Source organism: Jaculus jaculus, chromosome 12 (genome assembly GCF_020740685.1).
Source record: "Jaculus jaculus isolate mJacJac1 chromosome 12, mJacJac1.mat.Y.cur, whole genome shotgun sequence".
Lineage (NCBI taxonomy): Eukaryota > Metazoa > Chordata > Mammalia > Rodentia > Dipodidae > Jaculus > Jaculus jaculus.
Genome location: NC_059113.1, coordinates 67,395,688 through 67,413,744, shown reverse-complemented (window position 1 = coordinate 67,413,744; position 18,057 = coordinate 67,395,688). Strand labels below are relative to the sequence as shown.

Genomic DNA, 18,057 nt, shown 5'->3' with positions numbered 1-18,057 from the left:
AGGGAGAGAGAGAGAGACAGGGAGAGAGAATGGGCGTACCAGGGCTTCCAGCCACTGCAAACGAACTCCAGATGCATGCGCCCCCTTGTGCATCTGGCTAACATGGGTTCTGGGGAATCAAGCCTCGAACTGGGGTCCTTAGGCTTCACAGGCAAGTGCTTGACCGCTAAGCCATCTCTCCAGCCAACAGTTGGTTTTTATATTCTCAAAATAGTCAAGTTAAATTCCATGAAAGTAATTTATTATAGGCAATTTTTATTTTTCAGCTGTTTTTCAAGATTACTTTTATTAATTTATTTGTGTGAGAGAGAAAATACATAGGCTTCTTGCCATGGCTAACAAGACATAGATACATGCACCATTTTGTGCTCCAGCTTTATGTGGGTACTGGGGAACCAAACCCAAGCCATCTGGAAGCAGGCTCCTTCAGCTACATTTGAATTTGCTAGAATGTGCTGACTTAGTCCCACACTTGAAAACTAAAGTTTTTAAGAATTGAAAAAGACCTTTCATCATACCATTACAGCACATCAAGCAGAAATTGTGTCATAAAATGCTTAAGTATTGATTATTTTCTAGCTTGAATTTTGTTTTCAGAGAAGTTCTGGGACAGATATTAGGTTGAGATTGGTGGGCAAAGGGAAGTATAATTGGGGTTTCTGCTATACACTTTGACATAAACCACTAAGTCATGATTGATTGTGATTCCTCTCTACAGGCTGGGTTACAGGTCTGACAACGGAGCCTACGTATAAGGAAAGTGGGCCAGGAGAAGGACTAAAAATTAGCCAGGAAATGCAGAATAAAATTGCTTCTTTACGGTAACATCTGATTTTTTTTTCTTTACTTTATTCATCTCATGAAAGTATTTGGTTGTCTGTTTTATTACTCATAGAAACACTTGCTATATTCATTTTTCAGGAGTCATACTTTTGTCACCTTTCAAAAATAAAGTTTAGTCATATTTTGGAGTTTGAAGCACATCTGCATTCTTCTATTTATTTATTTATTTTTGAAACAGAGGCTCATATATCCCTGGCTGGCCTTGAACTTGGTGTGGAAATGAGGATGGCCTTTGACCTCTGGTCCTCTTGCCTTTGTGATTACAGGCATGCACCCACCACCATTTCTAGTTTTATGTATTGCTAGGAATTGAACGTAGGGCTTTGTGCATACTAGGCAAGTACTGTACCACCTGTGATATATCAAAGCACCTGTTTTTTTTTTTTTTTAAATTATTTATTTATTTATTTATTAGAGAGAGGCAGAGAGAAGGAGAGAGAGAATGGGCACCAGGGCTTCCAGCCACTGCAAACGATCTCCAGATGCGTGCGCCCCCTTGTGCATCTGGCTAACGTGGGTCCTGGGAAACAGAGCCTCGAACCGGGGTCCTTAGGCTTCACAGGCCAAGCGCTTAACCGCTAAGCCATCTCTCCAGCCCTGTTTTTGGTTTTTTAAGGTGTTGCAGTCCAGTTCGCATTGCTGGTAGAAATCACCCAACCAAGAGTAGCTTCTGGGAAAAAGAGATTTATTTTGGCGTACAGGCTCGAGTGGTAGCTTCATGATGGCAGGGGAAAACGATGGCATGAGCAGAAGGTGGACATCACCCCCTGGCCAAAATGAGATGGACCACAGCAACAGGAGGGTGTGCCAAACACTGGCATGGGAAAACTGGCTATAAAGCCCTTAAGCCTGCCCCCAACAATACACTCCCTGCAGGAGGCATTAATTCCCAAATCTCCATCATCATGAGCTAGCATTCAGAACACCTAAGTTTATGGGGGACACCTGAATCAAACCACCATATTCCGCCCCAGGCCCCCATAAAATGATAATCATACATTATGTAAAATGCAATGCATTCATCTCACTTTAAAAGTCCCCATAGTTTTTATCAATCCTAATGATGTTTATACATCCCCATAGTCCAAGATCTTTTAACTGAGCCATAATACCAAAGTATAACCTCAAAAAACCCATAATGACACAGAATAAATATTCACACTGCAAAAGATGGCATTGGGCATAGCAAAGAAACATTCAACCAATACAAGTTTTAAAACAACCAGGGCAAATATCAAAATGTAGCTTCAAGTCCAGCAACTCTAGCCAGTGACAAGTCTCCAAATCTGATAATTCTAACCAGCAACAAGTCTCTGGCATTCCAATTCTACCCCTCCAGCTAGGCTACTCACGGTCCTGGGAAACTTCATCGGGGCCGGCAGCTCCTTGGCAGCCATCTCATGGTCCCGGCATCTCCACTGGGTCTCCACTGCAAGCCACGGTTCATCTCATGGCCCCATGGGATCTCTGTGCAGGCAACCAGCAAACCTGCTTCACACTGCCCATGGCCATTTCCAAAACACAAGACCGTGTTGCAAACTCAATGACCCTCTTTCCAGCATTTCTTATACTCCACAATACCAGGTAGGGTGCCAATTTGTTAATCCAGTGGGGAATAAAGCAGACTTTGAAGAACAGGACTCCTTGAGCACTCATACCCCTTCAAAAGAGTCTACATTCTTCCTGTTCCCCAACACAGGTCAGCTAGCCCAGTCTCAAAGGTTGTAATCTCCCAGTTGCAGCTGAACGGGCAGCAGTTCACCCAAAGATTTTTCTTTCTGTGCCATATCCCTCTGTACATACCAGTTCATTTCTATGCAAAGCAACCCTGCACAACTTCTCAGGACATGGGCACAAGAGCAAGCTTCTCACACAAACTGCTAGCCCAGTCCAAGCAAAGCTCTTTCTCACCCTCATAAGCCAAACCTCACAGTCCATAGTTCTTATTGCATTCAGGTCTTGCAGCTCAGACCAGAATAGTCCATCAAGCTGTACTTACAGCACTGCACGGCATCTCTTAAGCCAAGATTTCAACTCCTTCCACATTCCTCTTGAAAATCAGCTCCAAAAGGCCAAAGCCACATAGTCAGGTGTCTAGCAGCAATCCCACTCCTCGGTACCACTTTACTGTTGCAGTCCGGTTCACATTGCTGGTAGAAATCACCCAACCAAGAGTAGCTTCTGGGAAAAAGAGATTTATTTTGGTTTACAGGCTCGAGGGGTAGCTTCACGATGGCAGGGGAAAACGATGGCATGAGCAGAAGGTGGACATCACCCCCTGGCCAACATAAGATGGACCACAGCAACAGGAGGGTGTGCCAAACACTGGCAAGGGGAAACTGGCTATAAAGCCCTTAAGCCTGCCCCCAACAATACACTCCCTGCAGGAGGCATTAATTCCCAAATCTCCATCAGCTGGGAACCTAGCATTCAGAACACCTAAGTTTATGGGGGACACCTGAATCAAACCACCACATAAGGTGAGGTCTCAGGTAGCCAAAGCTGGCTTCAAACTCACTCTATAGTTAAGTGTGAACTACTTGAACTCCTGATCTTGCCTTCACTTCCAGATTGCTGTGATTATAGGTGTGTTCTTCCATGTCCAGCCTAAGCATTATTATTGTTTTTATTTGTTTATTTATCTATTTTTTTGTTTTTTGAGGTAGGGTTTCACTCTAGCCCAGGCTGACTCTGGAATTCAGTATTAGTCACAAGGTGGCTTTGAACTCACAGCAACCCTCCTACCTCTGCCTTCCTGGGATTAAAGGCGTGTGTCATCAAGCCCAGCTTTATTCTTTTTTAAAAAATAGATATATTTATTGACAAGTTCTATACTTACAGACAACAAACCATGGTATTTCCCTCTCCTCCCTTCCCCCACTTTCCCCTACATAACTCTGCTCTTCATCATATCCCCTCCCTCTCTCCATTACTCTCTCTTTTAATTTGATGTCATCTTTTTCTCCTATTATGAGGGTCTTGTGTGGGTATTTCTAGGCACTGCAAGGTCTTGGATATTGGGGCCAAATTCTGTCGGGACAGTTGTATATAAGGAGTGGTACTCTTCCTTTGGCTCTTACATTCTTTCCGCCACCTCTTCTGCAGTGGACCCTGAGCCTTGGAGGGTGTGAGATGTTTCAGTGATGGATACCCCTCCATCCCTTTTTCTCAACACTATGTTTCCTTTTTGGTCATCCCAGTGGTCATCGCCATCTGACAAGAGAAGCTTCTCTAACCAAAAGTGAGATTAGCATTAACATATGAGTATGAACATTAAGTGTAGTGCTTTCAGGGAAGGTTGGTGAGAGTAATATATGCATTTATCCAGACAAGAGCAGGCTTTATACCCCTAAGGTTCATGACCTCCCCTGCCATAGGCTTTCAGTCAGGTTTTCAGTACCAGGTATGTATCCCCTCCCATAGAGTGGGTCTTCAGTCCAGTTAGAGAGCAGTTGGTTTCCCCCAGAGCAGACATGCCACTATTGCACTCGTTCAGTCATTCGGCCTGTCTGGTCAAACTTGAGGTTTCCAGTGTCCACTGTTTTCATTGCTGATTACTTCTGTCTCCCATAAGGCTGCATACAGTGCACCTTTTTCCAGTTTTCAGTTGGCTGGGCTACAGGGCGAAGGTTTTCTGCTCAGCACCAGCTTGATTTCTCAGTGACTTTGACAGTCAGGCATGTGAAGTCTTCAGCAAGAGGGTCTTACCATCTCTTTCTCATGGGAAACCAAGGGCCTTGGCAATAGCTTATAATGTTTTGGAGGCAACAGGGATCTCCTTGGCCAACAACTCACTGGAAGGTATCCCATCCCTGGCACTGAAAATTTTCTAGTAACAATCTATAGCTTCTGGATGTGCTATTATTTAAGAAAGTAGATTTTCATATGTCTTACGTAGAATGTCTTGAATCTTGATTGACCCTCCTCCCACCTTTATTTTATCCAGTTTCTTCCCCTGACCTTGCTTAGGTCTTTGCCCTCCCTGTAATCTGTTCTTCTACTTATACTTATACAATATCATCCCCTAAGACCTTCCTTCTCCTTCCTTCCTTATAGCCTTTTTCTAACTTACGGGCCTCTGCTACTGATTTTTGGTTCCAGATCACACATAAGTCTATACATTTGTAGCTAGAATCCACATATGAGAGAGAACATGCAACATTTGGCTTTCTGGGCCTGGGTCATCTCACTTAGTATAATACTGTCCAGATCCATCCATTTCCTTTCTTTACCACTGAATAGAACTCCATTGTGTAGATGTACCACATCTTTATTCTCTACCAGCTTTATTGTTTTGTTTTGTTTTTTTTTTCTTTTTTTTCGAGGTAGGGTCTCACTCTGGTCCAGGCTGACCTGGAATTAACTCTGTAGTCTCAGGGTGGCCTTGATTGAACTCACGGTGATCCTCCTACCTCTGCCTCCCGAGTGCTGGGATTAAAGGCGTGTGCCACCACACCCGGCTTAAAAAAAATAAAATTAGGACTGGAGAGATGGCTCAGCTGTTAAGGTTCTTGCCTGCAAAACCTAACCACCTGGTTCATTTCCCCAGTACCCACATAAAGCCAGATGTGTAGTGGCACATGCATCTGGACTTCATTTGCCGTGGCTAAATATTCTGGTGTAACCATTCATTCTTTCTCTCCATCTGTGGTGGTTTGATTCAGTTGTCCCCCATAAACTTAGGTGTTCTGAATGCTAGCTCCCCAGCTGATGGAGATTTGGGAATTAATGCCTCCTGGAGGGAGTGTATTGTTGGGGGCGGGCTTATGGGCTTTATAGCCAGTTTCCCCTTGCCAGTGTTTGGCACACCCTCCTGTTGCTGTGGTCCATCTTATGTTGGCCAGGGGGTGATGTCCACCTTCTGCTCATGCCATGGTTTTCCCTTGCCATCGTGGAGCTTCCCCTCGAGCCTGTAAGCCAAAATAAATCTCTTTTTCCCACAAGCTGCTCTTGGTTGGGTGATTTCTACCAGCAATGCGAACCGGACTGCAACACCATCTTTGCTTCTCTTTTATCACTCTCTGCTTACAAATAAATGAATTTGCAAATAAACTCTAGATGCATGTGCCACTTTGTATATCTGGCTTTATGTGGGTACTCTGGAATTGAACCTGGGCTAGCAGGCTTTTCAGGAAAGTCATTTCCTTAGCCCATCCTATGCCTTATTCATGATGACTTTTTTTTTTTTGTTAGATCAAAAGTATAATTTACTTAGTTGTAGATAGTTGTAATATTTTAGTTTTGTTTTTCACAGACATAAGAAGGAAGATGACATCAGTAGCTAGATTTCTCATTGACTCTGTTGTTCACTGTGATCCTTATTGATCTGTAACTTTCGCTGCTGTTTTCTTACTAGTCCTGAAAAATGTCAAGTTCCTTAGATGCTGGGATTGCTTTCACAGCATGCTCAATTTACATGTCCTGGGAAAAGGGATTCCAGACTTATATAAGGTTTCTTATACAATGAAGATGCAGGGGTTGCTGAAACATTTTTTTTTTCCCCAAAGAGAGAGAATGGGCACTCCAGGGCCTTCAGCCACTGCAAACAAACTCCAAATGCATGTGCTTCCCTGAGCATCTGAGTTACATTGGTACTGGGGAATCGAACCTGGGTCCTTTGGCTTCTCAGGCAAGTGCCTTAACCACTTGTGCCCTGCATCCCTTTTTAAAAATTTTATTTACTTGTGTGCACACCAAGGCCTCTTCCCACTTGCTGCAAAGAACACCAGAGGCACCACTCTTTGCATCCAGCTTATGTGCGTGGCTTGCCAACTAAGCAACTTTAACAGCTGAGCCATCTTCCCAGCCTCCTGTTAACTTCATGTGTGTTAACTTGATGAGTGTAGTGAGGATTGTCCTTTTTGGTGGTAGTTGAAAACTAAAAAACTTTTAAGGTAGCAAATGCCATAATTACTAATTGCATGGGCCTCACTGTAAAGGCCACTAAAAGTGCAAGCTGCAGTGATTACACACACTTGTAAGCCATATTCATTCTGGACACCTTAGTTCATGCAATAAGAATACTGAATAACCAGGTGTGATGGCATATACCTTTAATCCCAGCACTCAAGAGGCAGAGGTGGGAGGATCACTGTGAGTTCAAGGCCACCTTAAGACTTCATAGTAAATTCCAGGTCAGCTTGGGTTAGAGTGAGACCCTACCTCAAAAAACCAAAACCAAAACAAAAAAACATTAAGTAGAAGGTCTGGCTCAGTGGTTAAAGGCTCTTGATTGCAAAGCCTATCATCCTGGATTCAGTTCCTCAACTATCTGCAGAAAGCCCCATATGCATTCATTTGCAGCAGCAAGAGACCCTGGCATGCCAGTGCCCATATATGCCTCCCCCAACAAAATAATAAATTTTGGAAAAGAAGTATACCAAGTAGAGTTAATGAATACTCTCTAGTCCTCCATACAGTACCTTTTATTTATAACAAAGTCTTCCCCTTCTTGAGTTTATAAGCTCTGTTGGAAGTTTACATTGTTTTGTTCATTCTGCACATGCAATACTGGGTAAAATATGTAGTATTGTATTAGTAATTGTTTCATGGGTGAATGAATGTTTTCCTTTTTTTTAAATATTTTTTTGTTCATTTTTTATTTATTTATTTGAGAGCAACAGACACAGAGAGAAAGACAGAGAGAGAGAATGGGTGCGCCAGGGCTTCCAGCCACTGCAAACGAACTTCAGATGCGTGCGCCCCCTTGTGCATCTGGCTAACGTGGGACCTGAGGAACCTAGCCTCGAACCGGGGTCCATAGGCGAGCGCTTAACCGCTAAGCCATCTCTCCAGCCCATGTTTTCCTTTTTTTATTGTATACATCCTATCTAGGCTTCTTCCCAGGCTTCCTCTAAATTCAGCTAACTATACTTCATGTTTTTCTATCCCAATTACTGTTTACTTCATTTGCATGTAGCCTTTGCGGGAACCACAATGTTCATACAGAATCAGAACATTTGCTAGAACATAAACTGGGCCACAGATTCATGATCATCTTTGTAGTTCCCAAAATGCTAATACCTTATTTTGTGTGTCTGCCCTATTGTCTTATGGAAAGGTATATGCTTATTGGCTTCATACATTTAGTTCTTCTCATTGAATATATTGTGTTTTCAGTATTAATTTCTCTTGTGATTAATGCTGTATATAGCTGTTACCATGTCAGTGTTATTGGAGTTGATTTTAAACTTGCCTTGACACCACTATACTAATACTGCTGCTGTGGAGCTGAGTAGATGTTATAATTTATCAGTGATAAATGAGGTGGAATCATTTGATCAGTTGTAGATGTTCTAGCTCAACTAATGAAAACCCATTTTATAGAAGGAACTGTCTCAAAATTTTGTGCACAATGGAAGGATGTTTGCTTATGGGTGACAAGGTTGTGTGTTTCCTATAGGAGTGAGCTGGAGCATCTGCAGTATAAGGTGCTGCAGGAAAGAGAGAACCATCAACAGTCTTCCCAGTCCAGCAAAGCAAAATCATCTGTTCCTTCATTTAGTATAAATGACAAGTTCACACTGAACAAAGATGATGCCAGCTACAGCCTTATCTTAGAGGTGCAGACTGCAATAGATAATATCTTAATACAGGTAAGCAGAATGCCTAAGTTCTTAGGTTTATGGCTGTAGCAGACAGCTTCAGGTTCACTGAGATGAACTTTCAGACCAGACACAGTTACGAAGGAAGGGATATTTATTGAAGCCTACAGATCCAGGGGAAGTTCCATCAATGGCAGAAGAAGCTGGTCTGCCTTCACAGGATCGGGGGGAGGGGGGGGGGGAGGAGAAGCACAAGCCAAAAGGTCAAAAGCCACAGCACACTTCAGGAACTCCTGCTAGGTGCACTTTGCATTTCAGATTGAAATCTGAAACCCACCACCACACCTAAAGATCTACCCAGTGACATTGCCTCCAGCCAGGTAGCCAGCAGATGCAAACTACAAACAAATAAACAACTGAATATATTGGGGCCCTCTATTCTATTCAAACTACCACAATGGCTAAATTTTTTTTTTTTTTTTTTTTTTTTTGGTTTTTCAAGGTAGGGTTTCACTCTAGCCCAGGCTGACCTGAAATTCACTCTGTAGTCTCAGGGTGGCCTTGAACTCACAGCGATCCTTCTACCTCTGCCTCCCAAGTGCTGGGATTAAAGGCATGTGCCACCATGTCCGGTTTCCTGAATCTCGGTCAGATACATTTATCATGATTGAAAGCCTTTTAATTTTAGACAGTAATTTAAAAAGTTTGGGGCTTCTTAATCATCTGCTAGCTTACAAGCTTGCTAGTGTACTCATAGGTTACTTATGTTATATCTTTACTTTCTATTTCTCCTATATTTGATAATCATACAAAAGATTTATTAGCTCTAGTTTTAGGAAAAGAGTAAGAGGACAGTAACAATTTCCTCTGGCCATGCTTTGGGAGAATCTTTTCCATAATATGATTTAGTGTTGTGCCAAGACCCCTGACCAGGAGCCAAGTCCCCCAGTCACCCAGGAGTCACCCAGAGAACCGCCACAGAAGCCGAGACACTCGAATGTAAAAGCAACAGGTTTCTTGATTGCAAGCCTAGGCCTGGGCTCTGTCCCCATAGTCCAGGTAGTGAGGGAGAGAGCCCCTTTCTTTTGGGGGAAGGGGTTCATATAGGAATTTGAACAAAGAAGTAGGGGATAGATACATGATTGGTTGATTTAAACAGTTCTGATTGGCTTGGGGTTTCAGCAGGCAAAGTTGGGGGCAGGAGGTAGGGGCACTCCAGGCAGATGAAGTCATCTCCATTGTCCTTGAAGTGGAGATTCCTCAGTTTCTTATCTAAGCAGGTGGTGGGAGGTCCCCTGCCCTGCACACCCCCCCCCCCAGTGTTTCTGTAATGACCTTGAAGTGGAGATTCCTCAGAAACCTTAGGGGGAAAGGCAGCAATTAAGCAAGCAAAGTTTACAGAAGCAAAAGGTCAGCACATAGGCAGGCTAGTTTTCTATCTAAGTCAGGCCTGGGCCTTTTTTTTTTTTTTTTTTTTTTATTTACTTAAAATGGTTATATTTGGTCTCACATTAGAAAACTTAGAAAAGTATTTGTTGGCTTATGTGAGTGTGATTCTTGCCTGTCATTAGAGCACTCTGGAGGATTGATAGCTTGAAGCTAGCTTGGGCTACATAGTGAGTTCCAGGCCAGCCTGGGCTACAGAATGAGAGTCTATCTCAAAAAATGAAAGAACAGAGGGGGGGAATGGAAAAGAAAAAAATCATTACTTAATACCCTTTGTAGAACTTTAAAAATATATATTTTTTTTTAGGAGGAAAAGACCGTGACATCAAAATAAAAGAGAGACTGATTGAGATGGGGAGGGGATATGATGGAGAATGGAATTTCAAAGGGGAAAGGGGGGGAAGGGAGGGGTATACCATGGGATACTTTTTATAATCATGGAAATTGTTAATAAAAATTGAGAAAAAATATTTTTTTAAAATTTAATTTATTAGTTTTCTTTTCAGCAAATACAGGCAGTTTAGTACCATTGTTTAGGCTCATCTATGATCTACCCCTTCCCATTGGACCCTCCTTGTTGATGTAAATGGGTCGTGCATTGTGGAGTTAGCCCACAGTTATTGGTATGATAAATGTCTCTGCAAATCATGACCCAACATGTGACTCTGACATTCTTTCCGCCCCCTCTTCCACAAAATTTCCCTGAGCCATGTTGGGTTCATTTTTGGTCTCTGCTTCAGTGCTGAGGTATTGGGGGCCTGTGAGGCTCTGGCTCTCTGATTTGGTAGGAGTTGATTTTTCTCTGTGTTGGTCTCCTTCCCCTTTGTGCTGGTATCTGGTTCACAGGAAAACATCACCCATGCTTGTTTCGCCAATTGTCCTTAGTTTCAGTCAGGCCCCTTTTGAGGTATGTTGGGACAGCCTTCTCCTTAGATTCTGCATCTATCTTTCTTTCCCCCGTATCTGCAGCACAGTTAGGCGGTGGCCATCTTGAGCGGAAGTCTCCAAGAAAAAATATTTTTATTGCTGGGTGTGGTGGGCACACACCTTTAATCCCAGCACTTGGGAGGCAGAGGTAGGAGGATAACTATGAATTTGAGGCCACCCTGAGACTAAATAGTTAATTCCAGGTCAGCCTGGGCTAGAACAAGACCCTACCTTGAAAAGCAAAAAAAAAAAAAAAACGTTTTTTTTAAAATTTATTTGCAAGCAGAGAGAAAGAAAATGGGCATGCCAGGGCCTTTTATCACTGCATGCAGACTCCAGATGTATACACAATTTTGTGCATTTGGCTTTATGTGGGTACTGAGGAATCAAATTCAGGCCATTAGGCTTTGCAAGCAAGCACTTTTAACCGCTAAGTTACCTCTCCAGTCCTAGAACATACTTTGAATATATAAATACTAAAATGGTAGTTTACAATGCAGCTTAGTTGCTCATTAGTTTTTATAAAAAATATTTTTATTTTTATTCATTTATTTGAGAGAGAGAAAGAGTCAGAGCGAGGAAGAGAGAGAATGGGTACACCATTCACTACCTTGTGCATCTGGCTTACATGGGTCCTGGGGAATCAAGCCTGGGTCCTTTGGCTTTGCAAGCAAGTCCCTTAACTGCTAAGCCATCTCTCCTGCCCTAACCCAGCAGTGTTTTTTTTGGGGGGGCGGGAGGAGGTTGTTTTCCAAGGTAGGGCCTTACTCTAGCTCAGTCTGACCTGGAATTCACTATGTAGTCTCGGGGTAGCCTCAAACTCTCAGAAATCCTCCTACCTCTGCCTCTGAGTGCTGGGGTTAAAGGCATGCACCACCATGACTGGCCTAACTCAGTAGTTTTTCTTTGGTGTGTGTGTTTGGAAGTTTGATTATAATATGGCAAGGAGAGGTTCTTTCCAGGTTTTGTCTGGCTGGGGTTCTAAAGGCTTCCTGTATCTGCATTGGCACCTCTTTCCCAATTTGGTGGAAATTTTCTTCTATGATTTTGTTGAAGATGCCTACTATGCCTTTGGAGTGGAATTCTTTTCCTTCTACTATGCCCTGAATTCTTATGTTTGATCTTTGCATAGTGTCCCGAATATCTTGAAATTCCCACTCATACTTTTCTATAAGTTTGTCTTTCTCTTTGTTGGACTGTATTAGATCTGCCACCTTGTCTTCTAGCTTAGATATTCTGTCCTCTCCTTCATCCATTCTACTGGTGAGATTTTCTACAGAGTTTTTCATTTCATTAACTGTGTTCTTCATTGCTAGTAATTCTGACTGGTTTTTCTTTATTATTTCTATTTCCTTATTTATGTCTTGTATTGCCTTCTTTATTTCATTAAATTGGTGTCCTGCGTCTTCTTTGATTCCTTTGATTTCCTCTTTGATTCCTTTGATTTGTTCTTTGACCTCTTTGAACATATTTATAATCATTCTTTTGAACTCTTTCTCAGGCATTTCCTCTAACTCGTTCTCACTGGAGGACATTTCTGATGCATTAAAACTTTTAGGTGGATTTATATCGTCTTGCTTTTTAGTGTTTCTTGTGTTATAATGTATATATTTTTGTATCTTGGATTAAGTTAAAGCTTGGATTTTCTAGCTAGCTGGGTATTCTTAGCTGTATCAATTGATTTGATGTTATATATTTTCAGGGTAGGAGCTTAAGGTGTTAAGTGTGGCTCTTAAGACTCAGAGTATCTTCAAAGGTATTCCTAGGGGTTGAGTTTCCCTGCTATGGGAGTATTCAAGTAGGCTGAGTGGAACAAAATACAGGTAGATTCTAAAATTTAACTAAACACTGTACACATTCAATGAAAAACAGCCCCAGGTGTGTATGCAAGAGTAATTATTATAACAACCAGATCCTCTATCAACATAAAGGTTAAGATTTCTGGTCTGTTGAGGGATCCAAGTCAGCTTGTGACCAAGTGAGACCTTTCCCTGGTGCAATCCCAGTTACCTTGGATAATTTTGGTGTCAGTCAAGTTGCTGCCTGGGTTGTCGGGCTGCTGTTCTGATTTCTGGAGCTGGGCACTGGCTTTTCCTGCGGGGCAAACTGAGCCTGGCAAGTGTGGCCCTGCAGATCAGCACCCCTGCTGCTGCTCAAGCTGCTGCTGCTGGGTCTGTAGCCACAGCTGCTGAAGGTGCTGCTGCTGGACCCACTGCTGCTGCTGCCTCTGCTGCTGCTGCTGGAGCTGCCACTGCTGGAGCCACCACTGCTGCTGAAGCTGTTGCTGCTGTAACCCAGTAGTTTTTTAAAAAATATTTTTATTTACTTATTTGCAAGCAGAGGAGAGAGATGAGAAAAGACAGATAGACATACAGAGAGTGAGGGAGGGGGGAGAGAGAATGCCCATGCCAGGGCCTCCTGCCACTGCAAACAAACTCCAGATGAATGTGCCACTCCATGCATCTGGTTTTATGTGGATACTGAGGAATTGAACCTGGGTCATTAGACTTTGCAGTCAAGCACCTTAACTGCTGAGCCATATCTTCAGCCCCCCAGTAATTTTTAGGTGGGTCAACAGGTAAAGTATATAATCTCAAAGGGTGAATTTAAAAACAATAAGGGGTAATTCCATCTATCAATCGTATTTATTTTATCTGGAAGATATTCATATGGGTGAAAATAATTAGATGATAAACTCATAAGAAAATAATAAATTGGAGGAAGAAGACAAGGCTTAGAAAGATACAAAAGAGAGATGAGATTATTAACTTTAAGTGGTAGAATACTGTCTTCAGTCACATTACTTCCCAGGCTACCACACTGAATATATCCAATAGTCCCATTCACAGTAGACCACAGGATAGTGGCTTTCCTCTAGAAACTGCTTGTGCCCAGATCTCTCGCAGAATGGTCTTCTCTGTTACAGATAAAATTCAACTTGATAAAAATGAACTAATGCAATCAGAATGGCCCTGTGATTATTTAAAGCCCTTGGTCACCTTTTTTGCACTCATTAAGCCAGAAAAGATTATTCACTAAAGAAGAGATGATGATGTTCTAAAGTCTGATGATCAAAAATTTGAAAATTAGATGGTTATGAAATAAAGTTTATTCTTCACTAAACTTACTTTCTGAAAGCATGAACTATTAACTAGATGTGGTAGCACATGTCTACAATCTCAATACTCAAGAGGCTGAAGGAGAAAGATCTAATTCAATGCCAGCATGTATTGCATGCTCTTTCAAAACAGAACAAGAGGGCTGGAGGGATGGCTTAGCAGTTAAGGCATTTGCCTGCAAAGCCAAAGGACCTAGGTTCAATTCCCCAGGACCCACGTTAGGCAGATGCACAAGGGGATGCACACACTGTTTGCAGTGGCTGATGGCACACCCATTCTTTCTCTCTCCCTCTTTATCTGTCAAATAAATAAAAATAAAATATTACAAAAAAACAACAGAAAAAAAACAGGAAAGAAGCACAAACTATCAAATATAAGCTGAAAGCATTCACACTTGTGGATTTAGAGATGAAGATGGACTAGAACTAAGGGGAATCTTAGAGCATTTTATGTCATTTTTAGGTTTTTCCATCTAAATTTTTCCTTTATGTTTTTAAATATTGCCTGTAGAGTGATGTTCCAATAGATTTACTTGATGTGGATAAGAATTCTGCTGTTGTCAGCTTTAGCAGCTGTGATTCTGAGGTGAGTTAATATAAAAAGTTCTTCATACCCATTCCTGTTGTGTGTTTTCATGAGTGTAAATGCTATGCAGTTTGGTAGTGCTTTCCATTATTGCTTTCCTAACCTTTCCATCAAAATCTCCTGTCTTTTCCTATCCTCAGACAATCCTGACCTCAGGTCCTGGGCTACATTTTCCAGATTGCTGTGTGAGTCTCATCCCTGTACTCAGCTTCCCCTGCCCCTGCTTTAGCTGACTCAGTATAGGTCCTTACCGTGGCCATATATATGCAAACCTATGTATCACCTTCTCACCTCTACTCCTCCTACTTATCTCCAGGCCACTGTAGTATGCCACCAAAGAGGTCTTCCTTCCTACAATATCACTACCATCTCCCATAGCCTTTTCTTTCTTCTTCTTCTTTTTTGGTTTCATTTTTTTAAGGTAGGGTCTCATTCTAGCTCAGGCTGACCTGGAATTCACTATGTAGTCTCAGGGTGACCTTGAGCTCATAGCTATCCTCCTACCTGTGCCTCCCAAGTGCTGGGATTAAAGGCGTGCACCACCATGCCCGGTCTCCCATAGTCTTTTCAATACTCTTTTTCTTGCTAGACATAAGTTCAGATTCTTCACAGTGACACAGAAAACTTTCCATGCTTTAGCTGTTAATTACCTCTAAACAGCTGCTATCTCCTCTCCCACACATACATGTCTACCAAAGTGAAATTCTTAAAATTTCCTGATAATTCTATACTTTTACATTTTCCTACATTTAAATACCATTTACTCTTTCCCTGTCTCTGATATCCTACTTTCTCTGAGCTTCTTTTAACCTTCAGTCAGCAAACACTGGTTGAACACTTAACATGTGCAAAGTACTTGTTATGAAATCATGCCATTGCTTTGGGGCATACCTGTTCTATCACCTCTTTCTGCTTAGTACTAGCAGACAGCAGACTCAGAGCAAGATGTGACTCCTAAAGAGACAGTAGGGAAAAAACAAAGCCCAGATTAGATGTACTGGGAGAGGGCAAACCAGAGCAGAAGAGGTAGTGACTGGATTTTCCAGGTAGTTCTTGGAATTTTTTAAAGGGGGAGGGATAGGGTTGTAGCTGAGGGTTGTAGCTCAGTGATAGAGTATTTGACTAACATGTACAAAGTTCTATGTTCAGTCCCAATACCATGAGAGAAAGAGAGAGCGAGCATGCCATGAATTATAAGGAGCTTATAATTTCATAGTAAATGTTTTGTTAAAAGTTTATAATCATGTTAATTTGTATCATTAATATATGGTTTATCATCCCTGTTTGAGAGTGAACATAAAGAACCTATGTTTATACGATGAGTTAAAAAACATCAAATTATTTGGGCATTATGGCCCATGTTCATAATCCCAGCACAGGAGTTCTAGGATATCTGTTGCAGTCAGGTTTGCATTGCTGGTAGAAATTATCCAACCAAGAGCAGTTTGTGGGGGTAAAAAAGAGGTTTATTTTGGCTTATAGCCTTGAGGGGAAAGCTCTATGATGACAGGGGAAAATGATGGAATGAGCAGAAGAGGGTGGACATCACCCCTGGCCAACATAAGGTGGACAATAGCAGCAGGAGAGTGTGCCAAACACTGGCAAGGGGATACTGGCTATAATACCCATAAGCCCACCCCCAACAGTACATTGCCTCCAGGAGGCATTAATTCCCAAATCTCCATCAGCTGGGAATCTAGCATTCAGAACACCTAAATTTATGGGGGACACCCAAATCAAACCACCACAGCATCCTTGGCTATATAGTGAATTCAAGGCTAGCCTGGGTTACATGTGACCTTTTAAACACACATATACACACAAACCTAATTAGCATGAACTTTTTTTTTCCTTTGGTTTTTCAAAGTAGGGTCTCACCCTGGTCCATGCTGACCTGGAATTCATTATGTAGTCTCAGGGTGGCCTCAAACTCATGATGGTCCTCTTACCCTGCCTCCTAAGTGCTGGGATTAAAGGTGTGTGCTACCATGCCTGGCTGAAACTTAAAATTTTTGAATCCCAAGTTACTATGAAAAATTAACCTATCTGGGGGATAGGGATATAGCTCAGTTGGTAGAGTGCTTGTCTAGGATGCGGGAAGCCCCGAGTTCCATCCCCAGCACCAAATGAGCCTAATATAAGGCAGGTACACACCTGTAATCCCAGCACTTGGGATGTGGAGACAAGAAGACCAAAAGATCATCCTTGGCTATGCAGTGGGTTCAAGGTCAATTTGGGATATAGATCTTGTTATTCCCATACATCCATCCATACATAATACAGTGAATAAATAAAAGTTTAACCTGTTTTATTTACAGCAGTACAGAATTCTTTGAAGTGATTATTTTATGCTACTTTTAAAACTTGTTTCCTAGGAAAATGGCTTAAAACAGAAAACATTATGGAGATTACAAATGTAGAAGAATAATTGTAATCATTTCTGTGCACTTATCACTGATTTTCAACAGTTGGCTCTCTTCACCTTCTCCTGCTCCTACTTTTTTTTTTTTTTCTGTTTTGAGAAATCACTTAACACAGATGACAGGTATTTAAGTAAGGGGCAGGCATTAATATTATTGATGATGATTTTGTTGTTGAAATATGAACTCATCCTTTTCCTCAACTTTTAATTTTTTCCAGTCAAATGACAACTTTCTTCTTGCTACTTATCGGTGCCAAGCAAATACCACCAGGCTGGAACTCAAGGTAAAGAAACTGTTAGAGATTGCTTTTACTCCTGAATGTTTGGACTTCCTTTTTTCAATTCTTTGCATTGAATTTCTCTCTGAAATGTATCATTTTGGAATAATGTTTTCAGATTGACTTGTTGGGTTTTAATTTATCCCAACTACTACATCTTCTGTTAGCACTCAGTTACCTTTTTAAAAATTATTGCTCTTAGCCAGGCATGGTGGCGCACACCTTTATTTAATCCCAGCACTTGGGAGACAGAGGTAGGAGGATCACTATGAGTTCAAGGCCACCCTGAGACTACACAGTGAATTCCAGGTCAGCCAGGGCTAGAGTGAGACCCTACCTCGAAAAATAAAAAAAATTAAAAAAATTGCTCTTGGGGCTGGAGAGATGGATCAGTGGTTAAGGCATTTGCCTGCAAAGCCTAACAACCCAGGTTCGATTCTCCAGTACCCATGTATAGCCAGATGCACAAAGTAGCATATGCATCTGGAGTTCGTTTGTAGTGGCTAGAGGCCCTGGTCCTCCCTTCCTCCCTCCCTCTCAGTCTTTCTTTTCTTTCATCTGTCTATCTATCTATCTATCTATCTATCTATCTGTCTGTCTGTCTGTCTGTCTGTCTGTCTGTCTGTCTATCTGTCTATCTGTCTATCTGTCTATCTGCTTTCCTTCCTTCCTCCCTCCCTCCCTCCCTCCCTCCCTCCCTCCCTCCCTTCCTTCCTTCCTTCCTTCCTCTTTAATCTCTCTAATAGATAAATAAAATACTTTAATTTACTCTCTCTGCTTGCAAATAAATGAATAAAATATTTAAAATTACTGCTCTTAAAGTTTCCTCTAGCTGAAATTTTTTATAATTTGCTTTTTTGGAGGGGCAGGTGTTGGTAGGGTTGGGTAAGGAG

The 18,057-nt window shown here is 41.8% G+C and overlaps 1 protein-coding gene across 2 annotated transcripts in view; it reads left to right on the top strand.

The window, feature by feature from the left end:
- The window catches only part of Bbs7 (Bardet-Biedl syndrome 7), a 75,629-nt gene that overhangs the window by 39,137 nt on the left and 18,435 nt on the right, over window positions 1-18,057 (top strand). For both annotated transcript variants that reach the window (XM_045131284.1, XM_045131283.1), the window contains exons 10-13: window positions 719-821; window positions 8,246-8,438; window positions 14,390-14,464; window positions 17,105-17,170. In XM_045131284.1, the coding sequence (XP_044987219.1) occupies window positions 719-821; window positions 8,246-8,438; window positions 14,390-14,464; window positions 17,105-17,170 (437 nt within the window). The remainder of the gene's footprint in view (window positions 1-718; window positions 822-8,245; window positions 8,439-14,389; window positions 14,465-17,104; window positions 17,171-18,057) is intronic.